At 36.2% G+C, this 19,368-nt stretch overlaps 9 protein-coding genes across 9 annotated transcripts; 6 read left to right on the top strand and 3 right to left on the bottom strand.

Annotated features, from left to right (window-relative positions):
• Positions 1–203: 203 nt before the first annotated feature.
• TPHA0L00490 (uncharacterized protein) lies at positions 204–1,076 on the top strand (the record flags this gene model as incomplete). The annotated part of the gene is made up of 1 exon (XM_003687791.1): positions 204–1,076. The coding sequence occupies one exon, from the start codon at positions 204–206 to the stop codon at positions 1,074–1,076; it is 873 nt and encodes a 290-aa protein (XP_003687839.1).
• A 184-nt stretch (positions 1,077–1,260) lies between these two features.
• On the top strand, positions 1,261–2,413 carry TPHA0L00480 (uncharacterized protein; the record flags this gene model as incomplete). The annotated part of the gene is made up of 2 exons (XM_003687790.1): positions 1,261–1,442; positions 1,546–2,413. The coding sequence occupies 2 exons, from the start codon at positions 1,261–1,263 to the stop codon at positions 2,411–2,413; spliced, it is 1,050 nt and encodes a 349-aa protein (XP_003687838.1).
• A 269-nt stretch (positions 2,414–2,682) lies between these two features.
• Positions 2,683–3,721, top strand: TPHA0L00470 (uncharacterized protein; the record flags this gene model as incomplete). Its single annotated transcript, XM_003687789.1, has 2 exons — positions 2,683–2,919; positions 3,011–3,721. 2 exons carry the CDS (start codon positions 2,683–2,685, stop codon positions 3,719–3,721), a joined length of 948 nt encoding a protein of 315 aa, XP_003687837.1.
• Positions 3,722–3,925: 204 nt separating this feature from the next.
• Positions 3,926–7,231, bottom strand: GAL11 (Gal11p; the record flags this gene model as incomplete). Its single annotated transcript, XM_003687788.1, has 1 exon — positions 3,926–7,231. One exon carries the CDS (start codon positions 7,229–7,231, stop codon positions 3,926–3,928), a length of 3,306 nt encoding a protein of 1,101 aa, XP_003687836.1.
• Positions 7,232–7,349: 118 nt separating this feature from the next.
• Positions 7,350–7,994, bottom strand: TPHA0L00450 (uncharacterized protein; the record flags this gene model as incomplete). Its single annotated transcript, XM_003687787.1, has 1 exon — positions 7,350–7,994. The coding sequence occupies one exon, from the start codon at positions 7,992–7,994 to the stop codon at positions 7,350–7,352; it is 645 nt and encodes a 214-aa protein (XP_003687835.1).
• A 427-nt stretch (positions 7,995–8,421) lies between these two features.
• On the top strand, positions 8,422–10,686 carry TPHA0L00440 (uncharacterized protein; the record flags this gene model as incomplete). The annotated part of the gene is made up of 1 exon (XM_003687786.1): positions 8,422–10,686. The coding sequence occupies one exon, from the start codon at positions 8,422–8,424 to the stop codon at positions 10,684–10,686; it is 2,265 nt and encodes a 754-aa protein (XP_003687834.1).
• A 120-nt stretch (positions 10,687–10,806) lies between these two features.
• On the bottom strand, positions 10,807–13,008 carry LDB19 (Ldb19p; the record flags this gene model as incomplete). Its single annotated transcript, XM_003687785.1, has 1 exon — positions 10,807–13,008. One exon carries the CDS (start codon positions 13,006–13,008, stop codon positions 10,807–10,809), a length of 2,202 nt encoding a protein of 733 aa, XP_003687833.1.
• A 515-nt stretch (positions 13,009–13,523) lies between these two features.
• LTE1 (mitotic regulator LTE1) lies at positions 13,524–17,855 on the top strand (the record flags this gene model as incomplete). The annotated part of the gene is made up of 1 exon (XM_003687784.1): positions 13,524–17,855. One exon carries the CDS (start codon positions 13,524–13,526, stop codon positions 17,853–17,855), a length of 4,332 nt encoding a protein of 1,443 aa, XP_003687832.1.
• A 516-nt stretch (positions 17,856–18,371) lies between these two features.
• MAK16 (ribosome biosynthesis protein MAK16) lies at positions 18,372–19,259 on the top strand (the record flags this gene model as incomplete). Its single annotated transcript, XM_003687783.1, has 1 exon — positions 18,372–19,259. One exon carries the CDS (start codon positions 18,372–18,374, stop codon positions 19,257–19,259), a length of 888 nt encoding a protein of 295 aa, XP_003687831.1.
• Positions 19,260–19,368: the final 109 nt, after the last annotated feature.

Below are 19,368 nucleotides of genomic sequence, written 5' to 3'. Positions count from 1 at the left end.
AAACGACAGTCACATAAGTTAGCACACGTCGACACACAGGTATATAAAGGAGGACAATTGCATTTCAAGGTGTATAATAGTTCTTCTAGTTTGGCTGGTGGTTGTTGTTTGGTTATCTTTCAACTCTGTTTAGTGGAATCCCCACATCGATCGCTTTTCTGTTACTTATACAGATATCACCTGGAGCAACTCTCCGTAGGAATATGAGTTCCCATTTTATGTTTGCTCTATGTTTGCCAATTGGGTTTGCCATTGTGTATGCCAAACTCAGTCAAGAAAATAAGAAGAATGCACAGGACATAGAACTGGGTTTCAGCTTAGAGCAACTTATGCAAGTCCTCAACATCCTATCTTTATATTTACTCACGTACACTATTGTTAGCATCCTTTATTGGTCTGTCATGAGTTCGGTTTACTCCTTTTTGATGCCCTTTATGGGGACATTTTCGAAAAATATATTCTGGCTCCATTCATTGATGTACATTAACGTTTGCACTATGTATCTAGTTAAAGTTCTAACAAGGTTCTCATTGTTTCAAAAGACATTGGAAACAAATAGGTTAGTGTTAGTGCATAAGTGCGGTGAAATGTGTGCATTGCAGGTAGACGTGGATGGTGCATATAGACTTTACAAAAACCTTTGGTACTTGTCTAAATCATTCATAAAGCTGGTGTTTGCAATAAATTTATTGGTTTTATCAATGTTGTTGCCGGTATTGGGGCCATTCATCTTACAAATGGCTGCAGGTCAGAAGTCTGCAAATGCAATCGTTCATACTTTACAGAACTCGAATTGCGCAGCTACATTCAAGTTACGATACAAAAAAACAAAGATAACAAAATTACTTCACAATTTAGGATATCTGTTTCCATACATTGCATTGTATTTATATTTTAAAGATATTCAAGATTTGTTCCATTGGACAAGATCTAATGGCTATTTAACAAAGTTAAAAAAACAACTAAAGAGAAAAAAGTCATCTTCGAATAACAAAACCAGTAACTTCAGTTTTACTAATCCATTTCAGCATTTATATAATGATATTTATAGACACGATTTATATAAGAAGTTGTAATAAACATTATGATATGTTCCTATAAAAATATTTTTGTGACAAATTCATTTTATAATATAATATTTATTAGCTTGCTAGATGAAATCCTTCCTTTTTGTATTATCAAATTTTAAATATATAAGTAACATAATTCAATTTTAAGAAAGCCTCATGGTTCTTCATAACTACTTACAGAACTCCAAATATGGTTACTAGTTCTACATTGGCGACCTTGGACGGTGATGCTACAATTAAAACTGTTGCTGATAATGCAGATGACTTATCTGTATCAAAAAAGGTTCAAATACTATGTAAAAAGATATACAACACCCAAAAGAAACATTTGATTAATTTATTAGATAGTTTTGGAAACATCGGGGCTAATGTGTTTATAAGTTATCAATTAAAGGTATGAGATATTATTTTTTATGGAACTCATCATGGCAAATGCAATTTACTAACACCAAAATGATTTGAATACGATTCAAAGAAGGTTATTACAGGGATTCAAAGAACTCTTCTCTACAACAATATATTATACCCCATTATTATGGTATTTTATAATATACTTATCAAATTTTGTTCTCACGTTTCTTATATTAGCTGCAATATTGACGCCAATTGTGACACCTTTCTATATGTTATTTGCTGGGCCATTTGCTCCATTTTTAACACTATATTACGTTACACTTGTAACACAATATACTACATTAAACACTGGATTAGGATTGTACCGTAGTGACGACTACTTGATAGAGATAATTAATTTGACACTAATCAGAAGAAATAGAGGTTATTTGAAGAATGCGAAATTGCAGGGCAGCAATTTCACAAATGCAAAAGCTAAGGCATTAGCAATTAAAGATAAATACAATACAGTTGAATTTTGGATAGTAGATTTACCTTATTTGCTTGTCAGTGGTTCCCTAAGTTTATCCAAAGTTATATTCGTGTTAATAATTTTATTAATTCCAGGATTAGGAATAATTGGTTTCTTATTAATTAACTCCTCCAGAAATGGTTTTAGATATGGTGAGCCATATGCAATTTACAGAAATAAATTGAATCATGAAGAACTGACTGATTATTTTTATCAACGTTTTGCTCATTGGTGGGTTACAGGCATTTTGACAAATTTAACAGAACTGGTTCCATTTTTGTGCGTCATCACAAGAACTTCTAACTATATAGGTTATTCCCTATGGGAATATGATTATGTAGTATCGAAAACATTGCCATTACAAGATGAAGGACCAAAGAAACCAACGCCATTAAAAGTACTTTTTGTTCCAAAAAAGGTCTCTGTGGACCAGATCTTTGAGCCTCAGGACTACGAATACTTGAATGAACTTATTTAGATCTCACTAGAGAGTACTGGATTTTAGTAAAATCATCGTTAAATATCTTTCTAGTCTCATTATCTTTTTATAAAACACTAAAATAAATATCTTTAGTTTGCTTTCATCCTCTATGAAATATGTCTTTGTGTTCAACTGTTAAAACTTTTAAACCATACAAATCATAATTACGATCGCATTTATATAAACATGACAGTAATTAATTAGTATAGTCAGTGCTGGGCCCTTTTGAAATATAAAAGAACAAACCAAAGACAACCTAAATTGCAATGGGCCAAAAGGAAATCAACATCTTGAGCCATAAACAAGAAGTTCGTAATACTGTCGAGGCATCCACAGATAGAGACTCTGGTGAGAATTGTGATGTTGAAGTTAAGGCTCCATTAAAGAAGGGCAGATCACCTCATGTTGACAATCGAAAATCTTATAGGATAAAGTATGATATGCTTAGGAGCAATTTCATTAATGACTTATTCCATAATACGACAGCACACTATCCATTAGTAGTATGTATAATGATTTTTAAAGCAAAGCATCAGGATTGTTTTATTAGCAAAGTATTTTTACTAACAGAATAAATATATATATTATTTATAGGGATTTTATGAGGTTCTGACGCATCGAGTGTATTGGAAATTTATATTGTTATCAGCAATATCATATATTATTACATTTAACGTTATTGCAATTCTATATTACATTTTTTTATTTCCTACAACAGCCATATTGTACTTATTCCTTTTAGGTCCATTTGGGCCTGTTCTAGCTGTAATTGATTTGATATTACATTCGAATTCGTTAGCCAAAAGTTTTTGTAAACATATTATACTAACTCGAGTACGAGATAATATATTCGATTTAACATTAGAACGAAAAGGTTGTTATGACATTATAAAATCAGCTAAACTTTTAAAAAAAAACCCAAATGCAGATGCAACAGTTAAGAATTGGAGACAATTGAATAAGTATAAAGATATTTTAATCTTTACCAAGGATCTGACCTATAAAATTATTATTTATTTTATTCTATTCCTTATTTCATTATTTCCCATAATTGGACCATTGGTCGTTAACTTTCTAGTCAGTCCAGAAAGAGCACATGGGTATTTAATGAGATATTTTGTATTGAATAACGATGATAAAAAGACAAGCAAGAAGTATCGAAATGCTCATTTAGCAAATTTTCTATGTTTTGGTATGATGGCAGGTTTACTGGAGTTTTTACCAGGATCTTCAATAATAACATTCACTACAAATACAGTTGCTGGTGCATTATGGGCTGAAAATATCATAAAGAAACAAAACTAGCAACCTTAATTTTGTAATGCTGATATTTTCTAATAATAATTAATCATTGAGTAGAAATAGAAAATTAGATAAAACCTTTTTACTTATATTTATAAAGTATGAAAATAATTATTACACAAAATTTATAATAAGCATATGTTATTCCATATTATTTAAAACAAATTTCAATCTTTGCTAAAATGAAGATTGAAAAACATATTACATCTATATACTAGTCCATTGGTTCCAATCCCAAACATTTCCAGCATTGGTTATTGTACTATTCTGTGTTTTTGAACTAGTTTTTAGATCTTCTTCTGGTTTAATGACGAACATATCTTCTGGTGAATCTATCTTTAATTTTTTGGAATCACTCATTAACGAAGAATTTGAATTTGCAGGGCTTACTTCCAATTCATCTAATTTTCTCTTCTTGATATTAGTTATATTATTAGAATTTGTAACAATATCTTGATCAACAGGCATTGATTTGAAAAAATTAGCTTGGGCGAATTTCCCAATTGGATATATATCTGAGAATATTGAAGAAATTGCATCGTTGGAGATCTTATACGACCTTGTCATTGGTTCCGCTTTACTTGACATTATTACGTTATTATTATTATTTATTCTAACAGTAACAGAATCTTGATCTCTTATTCTTTGTTGTGCTTTTGTTGGTTTCTTCTTTCCTGTTCCATTGACAAAATCAACCGTTGACTGTGGGATTTTATAAACAGTCTCGACATCCTCATCTTTGATCCCCATTGTATCAGCTAAAGTGCTCAAAAACGTTTCAATTTTAGAAAATTTAAATATATTTTGACGATGCTTGTAACGTGAGATAATTTCAGCTTTTTTAGTATTCATATTCTTCAGTAACATTTCTTCATTTAAATATGGATTTTCACCTTGACTAATATGGGATTCCAACTGTGCATATGATAAACGTCTAGTGTTGATAGGTATAGAAGTTAAAGGTGAAGGAGAGAGGTTTGTACTAGCACTGGCAGCAGAGTCCTTGTTGTCAGCAGGTAGTGCTGACATGGTTTGCGGAACTATAGCAGCAGCAGTTGATGCAGATTTCTTGCCTACTTTTCCTCTTGCAGCAGCACGCTTAACTTCTTTATTTGCAGGAGATACAGAAGCAACGGCGGGAGAACCTTTTGTCATGTCACCAGCAGCAGTCAATTCAGCATTACTTGAAAGAGGTGTTCCTCCAATACTATTGATTTTCTGTTGCTGTTGTTGTAACATTTTGGCATTTAAGTTACCGTTATTATTCATCATTTGCAAATAATTAGATATTTGGTCATTCGAAATTACACCATTTTGAGATGAAGCTTCAGTTTGTGACTGTAATTGAGCTTTTGTTTGGACTTGAGCTTTTGCTTGAGCCTGAGCTTGAGCTTGAGCACGAGCACGTTGTTGCGCTTGTACTTTTGCTTGCATTTGAGCTTGAGCTTGAGCTTGAGCTTGGGCTTGGGCTTGGGCTTGTGCTTGTGCTTGTGCTTGTGCTTGTGCTTGTGCTTGTGCTTGTGCTTGTGCTTGTGCTTGTGCTTGTGCTTGAGCTTGGGCTTGAGCATGAGCCTGGGCTTGTGCTTGGGCTTGTGCTAGTGCTTGAGCTTGAGCCTGTGCTTGTGCTTGTGTGATCTGTGGTGGTGGTGGTTGCTGTTGCTGTTGTGGTTGTCCTTGTTGCATTTTACCTTGCATCTGTTCGTGTATTTGTTGTAGTGAACCTTGTACACGTTGTTGCTGTCTTGACAAGTTATTAACACCTTGAGAAGGATGAGTCTGTGATTTCTGTGCACCTACTTGCTGTTGCATTTGTTGTTGTCTTTGAATCAATTGTTGTCTTCTCAGTAATTGGATCTTCATACTCTCCCAGTATTTTTGGTATTTGATGATAAGTTTATCTACCGTATCCAATTTAACGACATAGATACCTTTTGAACATTTTCCTAAAATTTCTTTTACGAATATTCTTAGTTGTAAGACTTCTTTCAAGAAATTTTCACTCTTAGTAAGAATATAGACTTGTGGAGCATAATTACTAACCTGAGCAAACAATTGTTGGTTAAGTTGTAACTTTCTTTTAATTTCGTCTTTCTCTTGAGGAGACAATGTGTTTGTTAAGTCAGACAATCTTAAAGGGATTCTTGCAGCTTCAGAAGAGATTCTTTTCACTATTTCTATATCTTGTGCTGTTGGCGCTAAAGTCTGTAACAAATTCTTTTGACGATTATTGATTTGGGCGTTGTTGTAGTTACCAGGAGTAGTACTGCTGTTGTTGTTTGGGGTATTTGAATTGGAGTCCATACCATTCACAGTTGGAATGCCGCTAACATTATTCAAATTTATGTTATTATTATTAGTATTATTATTAGTATTACTTGACGCTTTAGGTTGAGCGGCATTATTGCTTGGGGCAACGGATGCATTAATATTATGGTTGCTGTTGTTTGTGGTGTTTGTGTTGGCATTGGTGTTTGTGTTATTATTATTGTTTTGGAACTGTTGTTGGGCCATTCGAATGTTCTGAATTTTTCTTAAAGCCTTTTGATTAATGTACTTCCTAATGAAATTTTGTATATTTGCATCAGTCATGGCGTTACCGTACTGAGTCTTCCTGAAGTTCTTGCAGGCTTCTATAGCTTCCTGAAGCAGAACCCTTTGTTCTTCGAGGGTGAAGATCTGATTGATCTGGCCTAGAATGTTTGGGTATTCGCCATTCTTATTTGGGGCTAAGCTTGTGTTCATTGCAGAGACTTGTCCTTGCCCTTGACCTTGGTTACCATTCTGTGGGACTGGAGTAGCCTGTTGCGATTGGGTTTGCTGTTGCGGTGTCTGTTGCTGTTGATGTTGCTGCCTTTGTTGTAACTTCGACTTATACAGCAGCTGTTGATGTATCTTGTATATCTCTTTTGCAATCTGCATATCCTGTTGAGAGAGCCTCTTCTGTTGTGCCAGCTCAGTGATCTGTTGCCAAGTGTTCACATTTGGCGGAATATTCGGAATCCTCGACAGCAGTTCTCTTGGAATAGGCGCGCTTTTCATCTGATTAATAATCTGCTGTTGCTGCGCGGTCAGTTGTGGTCTCTGTTGTTGCTGCTGCTGTTGCTGCTGCTGCTGCTGTTGGTTTCTTAACTGATGAGCAGCCTGCTGTCTCAACTGCGCCTGCTGGTTCAGAAACATCTGCGGGTCCATATTCATCGGCATATTCCCACCGTTAGCCGCGCCAGAGACTGTACCAGGGGCGCCTCCGCCAGTGGCAGCCTTTGGATCTGTGGTCTTGCTCTTTTTCTTGCTGCTGAGAGTGTTGCGCATGGCCGTGACTTTCTCCCGCATGTTGTCCATGTACTCCTTCCTGGAGGACGACTTAGCAAACAAAGCAGCCTCGAAGTTCTTTGCATGCACCTTCATCTTCTCTGCAGTGTCGGAGTTGCCGCCATTGATCTCATTGATGTCCATCAGAACACCAAGAAGATCGGCGACGTTCTTCGATCTCTCTTCCAGGTCAGTGTGCTCCATAAATCCGGGTGTATGTACGACGTGAACTGCGATGGGATAGGTTCGTCGGAAACTTAGTTGTGCGCTTGCCTAAATACCAGTATGCCAATATGCGCTAGTACATGCAGATACCACTCCTTTATATAACCACTAGCACACGCAGCCCAGTCCTGGAGACGCTTATAAAACAAGAAATTGAAGGGTCTACTTTCCGCAATCTGGTCATTAGAATTAGTCCTTCTTTGTGTGTTTTTGTGTTCCGTTTCGAAATCAAATTAGAAAAAACCGGATGTGTTCCGGGTAAACCCATTCGTGGCAAGTGATTGTAGTTTCGTGGGATGTGACCGACATGTGCCGCCGTGCCAAGTGATGCGAGTCGGCTGTTTCGTCGGTCACGGCGCACGGGAGACCAGCCCGCGGACATGGAAAATTTGCCGCCGTCGTCGTCGACTCTTCCTGTAAACAACTCTTCCTGTAAACAACTCTTCCTTCCGCTCGATTGCAACTGCAATGCAGGATGCGATGCATATAAAAGACGGTCGGTTCTGGTGTGAGGCAACGGCTGGTTGTTGTTGTTATGTGCTGTTGATAAAGAGGGCGAGGGACTGCCTTGATCGGCGGTTCCTTGGGGGCTGCTGGGCGCTGCCAGACGGCCGGCGATGTGCGAGGTGCGTGCGTGCACACAGTTTCTCTGTGTGTGTGTGCGTCTGTCGTTGTCGCTGGCGCAGTCGTTTGGCGGCCGACGCTGGCTGGCCCAAGAGCAATAATCGAGAAGTCTGTACATATTACCCTGTGGAGACCCTTATGCAGGGCATGAGACTGGGCAAGGTACTCCTCAACATCGCACCGCACCGCACACTACGGCAGTTTTCTAGTTCTTGTCACGTGATGATCACGTGGTACTGTATTTTGTCACGTGCTGGTCGCGTGACCATTGTATGTCCGGGTAAGCCCGGCATCTCGATATCGTTTGCCGCGAAAAGTTGTCGCACCAAATTACCTATACGTGTTAAGAACGTTGTAAGCTTCTGCCTCTCTGATGGATAGGTAGATATATAAAGTAAAGGTGTTTGGAAATGTATGACAACTGTTCTGGTCCTTGAAGGTTCCACTTACCTGTTGCTATTTCTTGTTGTGCTTGTGTTTTCACTATTAGAACATACTTACGCTCTCGTCGCAGACACGCACTCACACACTACCAGGTATCGCCAATGTCAGATTCCATTAAAGATGAGATAGACGACGTCGTCGTCATCGAGAAGGAAGAAGTCGAGAACGCTTCAATTGACTCCATAGAGGTCGAGAAGCCAGTCGAGAAGCCTACTGAGAAGTTAGTCGAAAAACCGGTCGAAAAACTAACCGATAAGGCTGCTACGAATAATGGTTCTTCGCTGCTAAGGTTGGAAGCCGTCGTCATGCCTCTTCTATTCACTGCTATGTCCTTTTTCGTTAGAATGTACAAGATCGGCGCCGCCAACAGAGTCATGTGGGATGAGGCTCATTTCGGTAAGTTCGGTTCTTACTACTTGAGACACGAGTTCTATCACGATGTGCATCCTCCGCTGGGTAAGATGCTTGTTGGTTTGTCCGGATACATCGCAGGCTACAATGGTTCTTGGGACTTCCCATCTGGACAAGAGTATCCAGACTATGTCGACTACGTTAAGATGAGAATGTTCAATGCCACTTTCTCTGCCCTGTGTGTTCCTGTCGCCTATTTCACCGCAAAGGCAATTGGTTTCTCTTTGCACAACGTATGGTTATTCACCATCATGGTTTTGTTCGAGAATTCCTACGCAACCTTAGGTAGATTCATCCTATTGGACTCAATGCTATTGTTCTTCACAGTCGCTTCGTTTGGCGCTTTCGTAATGTTCTACAACCAAAGAAACAACCCATTCGGCAGAAAATGGTGGAAGTGGATGCTTATCACTGGTTTGAATTTGGGATGTGTCATCTCCGTTAAGATGGTTGGTCTGTTCATGATCTCCGTCGTTGGTATTTACACCGTTGCAGAGTTATGGAACTTTTTAGCAGACAAAAAAATGTCTTGGAAAACTTACTTAGGTCATTGGTTAGCAAGAATACTATGTTTGATTATTGTGCCATTAGCTGTCTTCATGTTCTGTTTCAAAATTCATTTCGATCTATTGACAAACTCAGGTTCAGCTGACGCAATGATGCCTTCTCTATTCCAAGCTGGTCTAAATGGTTCAAAAATCTCCGTCGGTCCACGTGATGTCGCAATTGGCAGCTCAATTGTCACTTTAAAAGCTCAAACTTTAGGTGGTGCCATTTTACATTCTCATCAAAATCTTTACCCATCTGGTTCCGGTCAACAACAAGTTACTGGCTATGGTTATGGTGATGAAAATAATGACTGGATCTTCCAAAAGGCAAGAGAAGAGCAACCATGGCTAGATGGTCAAGACACCGAATTTGTCAAGGATGGTCAAACTGTTAGATTGGTACATAAATTAACTGGAAGAAACTTACACTCTCACGCTATTCCAGCTCCTGTTACAAATATATATAAAGAAGTCGCATGTTATGGTACTTTGGAACAAGGTGACGTCTTTGACGATTGGATTGTTGAAATTGTTTCCCAAATGGGTAGCGAAGACAAAACTTTATTACATCCATTAACAAGTACCTTCCGTCTAAAACACGCTCAACTAGGTTGTTACTTAGGTCAAACTGGTCAATTCTTACCAGAATGGGGCTTTAAACAAATTGAAATCGCATGTATGTCAAATGTTAAACTATCGGATAAGAGAATCATTTGGAACATTGAATCGCATATCAACGAAGGATTACCTCCAGTTTCAGAAGACTTTAAATATCCACAAGATAGTTTCTTAAGGAACTTCATTTACCTAAACTTAGCTATGATGTCAACAAATAATGCTTTAGTCCCAGATTCAGAAAAACTAGATCGTATTTCTTCTTCATGGTGGGAATGGCCAATTTTATACAGAGGTTTAAGATTAGGTGGTTGGGCCGATGATAATGTTAAATACTACCTATTGGCAACTCCACTAACCACTTGGTTATCAACTGCTGCTGTTCTAATCTTTATGGCTTTAGTTATTGTTTTGGCCATTAAATGGCAAAGACAATTGGACAACTTCCAAGACAACGCATCTGTCAGCTTATTCACAATTGCTGGTATATATCCAATGTTGGGTTGGGGTCTACATTATACTCCATTCATTATCATGGGTAGAGTCACATACTTACATCATTATTTACCAGCTCTTTACTTTGCTTTAATAGTTTTAACTTACTTCGTTGAAACTATTACTTCTAAGTGCAAGAATAGCTTGTTAAGATATTCCATTTCATATGGTTTATCCATTGCCACTATCGCCTGTTTCGCTTACTTCTCTCCAGTTTCCTTTGGTATGGAAGGTCCATCTACAGACTACCAATATTTGAATCAATTACCAACTTGGAACATTCATGAAGATTTCTAAACTGTTGATATTACTGTACAAATAGAATAATATGACTTTTAATTACAATAATCATATATTTTTTTAAAAAAATAATACTATATAAAATAATGCAAATTTAAATTAATACTTTGTTCGATATTAATAAAATGAATCCAAAGGACTGAGTTGCGATCTGTGAATCGATTTATGATGTCTTGCTTGAGGGGGCGGAAGAAGTGTTTGAGGAAGTTGAGGATTGATTTGAAGTCCATACTCAGGTGCTGAATCTATATATTCAGTCTCTAATACGGATGTTTTGACATTCTCAACAACGTGATTTTGTATCAATTTAGCATAGTCCGGAGGACAAAATGATTTGACATCTTGATATAATGGTGGAACTTCATCTTCCCAAGATATCCCTAAGCCAGATCGCTCTGTAACAACTAACCTGAATTGCATTCTTAATACACGAGCTGCACCTGTTGGAACACTTACAATTTTCATATTATTTGACGTTCCTTTACTACCGGCTGTTGAATTCGTGCTGTTGTCAGATATAGATGGTATATCCTCATCTGATTCTATGGGTCTGCTTCTTACGCTCCTGTTAGCAAACATTGGAGATAATTCTGCCAGGCGTTGGTCTTCACTTTTTGATGATGATGAGCTACTATTCCTCGGCTTATCTGATTTTTTAACATTTTCCAGAGGCTGACCATTGGCATATTGCAAAGCCTCTTCTGCGACTACTAATTCGACAGATAATAAATGGCTAACATAGATACCAAGGATAGGATCTTGTATATCACAAGAAATTGTCACGGGATTTGATGTAGATATTGATTCATTACTTCTAGCAGTAGAAACATATCTAAGGTGATTTGATAATCCTGAGTTCAACGACATGCAATTTATTTCAGTCACAATGTCTATATGACCGTTGTTGTTGAAATCTGTTTTCCAGCCTTTTTTCATTTCACCACTTGAAAGGACCCGTACTTCTTCAGTGAATAAACTTATTTCACTTTCTAATTCATGTTGGATTTGCTTTTGCCTCTGTATTTCCTGTTGTTGTTCAACTTCTTGACGCATAGCATCATCGCTAGGATGGATAAATTCATTAGGTTCATCATAGTCATCGTCGTCATGATCTCCTTGAGGATTGATAGTGTTAGAACTGAGAGAAGAATTTGTTTGTCTATCTCTGGGATTCTGTACAGTAGTAGGATTTTCATTTCTATCTGGAGTTGCATCTCCACCTCTGTTGGTATTGTTCTTATTGTTATTTTTAAATGGCATATTATTTGGATTTCCTAGCGAGACGGTAATCCGAGGGCCTATATCACCATACCTTTTAATCGGTACATGCTTTTTCTTCTTCTTTTCTTCTTCTTTCAACTGTATTGCTTTCTCAAATGTATTTAAATCATTTTTGTGTGCTCTGCAAGAATAACCTCTCACTCTGGTAGTCTCCTCTATTTTCCAATTCAACTTACGCATACGCCATCTCCTATCAGTTGATGATATACCGTCTATCTTAAGTTCTAAAGGAAATGTCGATTTAGGATGAATAACATTAGGAATAACAGCAGCTGCAGTCAACTCTGTCGGTGGGAAAACCCTCAAAGAATTTTTATCTGGACCTCTTGTGATGCTTCTTGTGATTGCTATTGGCATCTCCAACTCTAATTTATCGACATCACCATATTTTGGTGAGTTTTTAAATGGGATGTTATAAAATACCTCAGCAACCAACTTATATTTTATTTGAGTCTCAGAGTTTGCGCCCAATGCACAAGTAGCAGGAACAGAACCTGGAATTAAATATGAGAATGGAAATTCATAAGTACCGACTGTAAAGTCGGCATCTTTTTCTTGTATTGGCCATCTTTTCATTGTGTTCACTTTCACATTACAGTTATCACAGTTTTCTAATGCAGTACTGCCTGGAAGAAATGGTTTGCTATATTTCACAATTTGAATCATTTTTAAGTGAACAGAAGTGATAGTTACCTTTGTATACCCGGCGAATATATCTATTTTTCTCTTTGTTAACTCAGCTATATCAGAGTCAGGATCAGACAGAGTTAGTCCATTTAAGTTAGATAGTTGTAGCGAGGCATCAGCAAAAGGAACATTTGAATATGGATCTTTTATCTTCAACCTCAACAACCCATTTAGGACAGCTCCTCTTGAATCTAACGCATTCCCGTAGAGCACACATGGTGGAGACTCTACTTCAATAGCAACTTTTACTGGAGAAAACTCAGGACTTGAAGTGTCTTCTACAGATGCTTGGTTACGACCAGATGAAGTCTTAGAACTACTACTTAATGGCAAAAAACTTCGAAACACCATAAAAAATCAATGTAAAAAAAGAACCACCAATATAACTAATAATAACCTTCTGGTACTCCTTTTTTATTTGCAAAAAGGAACAATTATAAACACAATGTTGATATTTCTTAGAGCAGCACACTTATTAGATAAATATTAGTTAACTTAACCTTTCAATTCAGACTTTTTTTACTTCCAACTGTATTTTCTTTTTGAGATTAGTGGATCGACTTTGAAGTTTTTCAATATTTCGTGTTTCCCATCGCAAGAACCTCTCGATGATAACTCATTTCATCGTTTCTTTCATAACAAGCATTAAACCATAAAGGGCGATCTAGTGTCTTTAATTATATTATAAATATATTATTATTATTGGATTGTCAATTTGTAATTTTGCTTGCTTTGTATGCTAGCTCGGTGTGTTTGCGACAGTTATTCGTTGCTTTAGGGATTGATACATTGCAGAAGAGGATCTATATTTAGTAAAAAAACAGTATTGATAGGTATTATTAGATAACTGGTGGACTCCTCAAGCAATGCAATACAATAGCAAAATTTCCATCTACAGCAATGAGGACTACTATCCAACACCTTCGCAGAATGTTATTTCATACAAGATGCCTTCATTGACTCAGACTAGAAGAGCTGTTATAAAGGCAGATGTTTATGCTTTGATTGTTTATCTGACGTCTCCTATGGATAGTGTTGACTATAATATATTTTCTGATTTTTTCCTGATATATCGAAACTTCTTATCATCCATGGAGCTATACGATTTATTGATATCCAGGTTCAAATGGTGCATCAATGAGATCGTTGTCAATTTCCAGAAAGATTTTGAAGGTATTGATGAAAGGTATCATCCAAGGAAGATTGGTGAAGTTGCTCTAATTAGAACTTTCGTTTTGTTAAGACATTGGATTCTAAACTACTTCATAAATGATTTCTTACCAAACTCTGACTTAAGAAGAAGATTCATTAAATTTTTGAATCTAAGCATAAATGAAACATACCCAAAGATTATTAATTCCTCAGTGATCAGTTTGAAGAAAAGTTGGATTATGAACTGTAAGAAGACATGGGATAAATTGCAGTTCAATGAGCCTGGTAATATTGGGCAAGATGATGAATGGTTAATTTATATAGTAAAGGACATCACACAACTCGAAGAGGAGGAAAAAAGATTCAGCAGATTAAGTAATTATGCACTACAAGAAATGTCAGATCCAGATGCCCGTAATAAAAATGTGTTGTCGACTTATAGAACTTCTGATGTTTTTAGACTCCCGTTAAATGATAACATTGATGTTAATTCCAAGTTTCAGAAACGAACGATTAAACAAAGCAAGAATCCTAGAACTGGATCGATGGTTCTATTTCCGCAAGATAATTTATCAAATCGATTTCAAGCAGATACGACTAATACAACAAATGATGAATTATATAGTTTGGCAAGTCATGATCGATTCCAGACCCTCTCAAGCTCGAATGATAACATGCCTCAACGAAAAGTTAGTGTCTTATCAAGGATAACGAATATATCTTCTATTATAAAAGAACTTGAATACCCCAAATCTTCTTCTCTAGATGTAATTATACCTCCGACCCCATCGAAGAAGGTTGAATTTATATTGAAGACTAATATTGTATCTGATGAACTTCTTGAGAAAAATGATGATGAATTGGAAGATCACTTTGTTGATGCATTAGAAGATAATCCAGAAGATATTCAAACAGGTAGTAGCAATGTTACAGATATCATTGCTGATAATACTTCAGAACATTTTTCAATTACTCTAAGTGTTGAGAGGGACAGTAAAGAAAAAATAGATATCGATGAAATTGCAGATACTGTCTTCAAAAATAAAAAATCGAAATCGATAGAAGATTTAAATATTGGAGAAAATGCATCAGATATAAATGGTCCTATTGGATTGTTGTCAAAATGGAAAAATAATCATGCTAATCGGGCATATAGTCAAGATACTGTTACCGACAATCAAGCTGTGAATTCGACATCAAACTCAAGATTAGAATTAGATAAGTTTGTAAAATATGTCATTTCTATTTCATCAATTGGACCTACTCAAAGTGACTCGGAGGCAATTTTAAATACGATAGCAACTAGCTTTGATATATTAAGTGCCAGAACAATTGATGAAGTTGAATTTTTGATAGCAATTGAAAACAATTTAATACGCAGGATGCATGATAGAGTTCCAAGTTACAGTGCAAATAATATTGACAGTAGGAATGTGATGTCTACTCCAGTAGAAGAATACAGTACAGTTGATAATCTAGACCTATACCGTACTGTAACTACTATTGCGAACTCTGTCATTTCCTTAACGAATTCTTTGAATAGATTAAATAAACATGACTCTTCGCCATTTAAGTATGATAATGCCCAAAGGAGAATGGTTAAAAGTTCTACGCAAGTTTTTCAATCTAATAGCGTTTATTCAAATATTAAAATGCCGTTAAAACAAGCATTTTTAAGCAGTCCAGAATTTAAACAGAATAATGGTCCGCAAAGATTAGTATTCAAGGGTGGTCAGGATGAGTTGCATAATAATAATAATTTCACAACGCTGCCTAAAAGCAGTAAACGTACATCGATTGCATTTAAAAAAAATACACCACTTTCATCTCCTTTAAAAAACATGACCATAGATTTAAAAGATGACTCTGTTGAAAATCAAACTAAAAACTCTACGATGTCATCGATCTCTTATGATTCTATGCTTTCTTTGAGTACTCAGAAGTCAGAAAATGATTCAAAGACAGGAAGTGAACAAGACTTAAAGTTATTGAAGAAAAAATCTGCCAAAAATAATCTAAGAGAAAATTTTACATTTGAGCAAAATTCGCCAGTTAGTTCTAAAATTGGTAGTATTTCATCAAACAAATCTACGGCTAGTAGAATAAATTCTTTGACAGAGAGCAAAACTTCTATGTCATTATTAGAAAAACAGAAAAAATATGAAACATACACAGCTATTAGACCTTCTAGCGGAAGAATTAGTATTGTAAAGAGAAACAGTTTACCTCTTTATCATAGAAAAGTTACTACTGTAGATTTAGAAACCTTGATTGCAGAAGATGCTGAGTATCAAGAAATGGATAAAAAATTAAATGAACTTGAATTATCTGGTTTTGATGAAATATCTATTGCGGGTTCCGAAGTGAATTCTGTGCATTCTAAAAGTGTGATTAATCCATCAAACGTAAGCATAGAAACATCTCAATTAATGGATGAAAATTCTAAATTACAAGAATTCCAAGCATATAATAACGGAAATAATTTATCCAATGTTCCCAGCATTCATTCTATCGAAACAAATAACTCATTGGAGACAACACTAGAATCTGTTGAAGATGGAAACGGAAACTCTAAGAAGAGATTTTCAGCTTCAAATGTTAATAAATCATTAAGAGAACAATTTTTAAATGATAAAGTTCCAGATATGAAACAAGAAAATAATGCTAATTTCTTAGGTTTGAAAAATTCATACGATACCAATAGTTTTAATGAATCTCCAGCAAAAATTTCTAAATATGTTTATTCAACTGACAATGAGACTAATAGTAATGCCTCTCCTGATAAGAATATTGATAATATAAAAGAAAGATTTTTGAATTTTGAGGGAAACAATGAATTATCTGATTCCAGTTTAAAGAAAGATGAATCAGAAATGGACTTCAAAAAGATAGATGATGATAACGGTGATGATGTTGCTGATGATGAAATATTTCCTAAGGGTCTAGAGGCCATAAGTAAATTACCTGATGATTCTATATATGATGATCCATTGGCGATCGCTTTAATGAAATTGGAAGGTACATTTACTAAGAGTGAAAATCCAGTGACTGGGGTTTCTGGGGATATTTTAAGAAAAACTGGAATCAGTGTGTCAACTCGATCAGCCAAGAGAAATTCAATGTTTTTTGAGAAAAGAAGAAATACCATTATGAATATTCCATTCACTCCTGAATCTAAAAAGGATATTACTTATGAGGAGCAAGATATTGGTAGCATCACTCCAGATAAAATACAGGAACTATTCCAACAATACACATTAGAAGATCCGCGATTAATGATATCTAATAAATCTCATCATATTCCATTCATACTAATGTATGAATCGATTTCGATTGCTGAACAATTAACATTGATTGAAAAAGAGTTATTGAAAGAAGTGGATTGGGAAGAATTACTGAATTTGAAAGTTGTCCATGAGGGTATCCCTGTGAACAGTTGGTTACAATTATTAATTCAAAATGAAACATTATCCGGTATTGATCTAGTCATATCTCGATTCAATTTAACTGTTGATTGGATCATTTCTGAGATCTCATTAACTACTAATACTAAATTGAAAAGAAACACCATTCAAAGATTTATCCATGTTGCAGAGCACTGCAAAAACCTTCAGAATTACAATACGTTATTAGAAATTGTTCTAGCATTGAATTCATCTAAAGTCCAAAGTTACCGAGAAGCCTGGAGGCTGATTGAACCAGGTGATATCCTATCATGGCAATCATTGCAAACAATCCCGTCCCTGGATAGTAATTATTCTTCGATCAGACAGTTATTGAATGATGTTGACCCTATAAGAGGTTGCATACCGTTCATTGTAGTATATTTATCTGATCTGTCATTAAATTCCGAAAAGAGAGATTGGATAGTCGAAAACCAAGTAGTTAACTATAACAAATTTGAAACAAACGTCCAAATAGTGAAAAACTTCATACAAAGAGTCCAATGGTCAAAATTTTACGATCTGAAAGTTAACGAAGAATTACTGAGCAAATGTGTCTATATTGCATCACTCACTAAGGATGAGTTGGAATTACTAGAATGATCACCAAACACTTCCATCATCTATCGCCAAAGAGACACATAGCCACGCACGCTCATTACCTCTTCCTACCTCCCCCCGCTCGCAGCCGCTGGGTTCGACAATTATAGAGTATTTATATGCAAATAGATTATATTAATAATACAAGTAATAATATTGCTACCATTGATGGACGCAATGGCACCCATTGGAGCTAGAAACCACTTCACTGCAACAGCACCTTTCACTGTCCATTGCAGTCACCTTCATCTCGAATTGACCTTAGTAAGATCATCGGGTAACGCAGCGCATTTGAAAAAAATTTTCAGTGCGATGAGCTGCGATGAGATGAGATGAGATGATGAAGTTAACATCATCGTAGTAAGCAACGGTTAAAACCTTTACTCATTTATTTATATAAATAAGACACTATTGTCATACTTTATTAGGTCGTAGCTGTATTCTGCTGTTGTGAGTTTTCAGGTTTTAGAGAACGGTTAAATAACAAGCAATTGCTGAGGAAAACAGAGAGAAGTAGAGATGTCCGACGATATTATTTGGCAAGTTATTAACAATCAGTTCTGTTCATACAAAATTAAGACTGATAATGGACAGATGTTCTGTAGAAACGAGTACAATGTCACTGGTCTTTGTAGCAGACAATCGTGTCCGCTGGCCAACGCCAAGTATGCAACAATCAAGAACGTGAATGGAAGGTTGTATCTATATATGAAGACTCCAGAGAGAGCACACACTCCAGCCAAACTTTGGGAGAGGATAAAACTTTCAAAGAATTATGCTAAAGCTTTGAAACAGATCGACGACCATTTATTGCATTGGAGCAAGTTCTTGATCCACAAAAATAAGCAAAGACTAACAAAACTGACTCAAGTCATGATAACTGAGAGACGTATGGCATTGAGGGAAGAAGAAAGACATTATGTTGGTGTGGCACCAAAGGTTAAGAGAAGAGAAGAAAACAGAGAAAGAAAAGCATTAGTGGCTGCAAAGATAGAGAAGGCCATCGAGAAGGAATTGTTAGATAGATTGAAGAGTGGTGCCTATGGTGATAAGCCATTGAACGTTGATGAAAAAATTTGGAAGAAGGTTATGGGTAAAATGGAGGAAGATACAATTGAAGAAGAAATGTACGAGGATGAAGAAGAAGAAAGTGACTACGGTGAGGTTGAGTATGTGGAAGACGATGGTGAAGACGATATGGTTGACGTTGAAGATTTGCAAAACTGGTTGGCTGATTCTGGTGCATCAGGTTCTGACTCTGATAGTGACGAAGATAGCGATGAAGATAGCGATGACGAAGAAAAATCTAATAAGAAGAAGGCCGTATCCAAGAAGAAACGTCCAAGAATTGAAATTGAATTTGAAGAAGAACAAACTCAGCTTGCTGAGCAAGAAGTTGCAAAATAGTGACAATTTCTACAGGCTCATAAGTACAATTGGTAAAAATTTATTTTGTAAAATATCGTCATCTCAACTTTACCTTGGGGCTCTTGATTTTATTTTTGTTTAGTAATTA

This window comes from Tetrapisispora phaffii, chromosome 12, assembly GCF_000236905.1.
Source record: "Tetrapisispora phaffii CBS 4417 chromosome 12, complete genome".
Taxonomy (NCBI): domain Eukaryota; kingdom Fungi; phylum Ascomycota; class Saccharomycetes; order Saccharomycetales; family Saccharomycetaceae; genus Tetrapisispora; species Tetrapisispora phaffii.
Note: the sequence above shows the minus strand (reverse complement) of the source record. Positions and strands in the feature narration are given on the sequence as shown.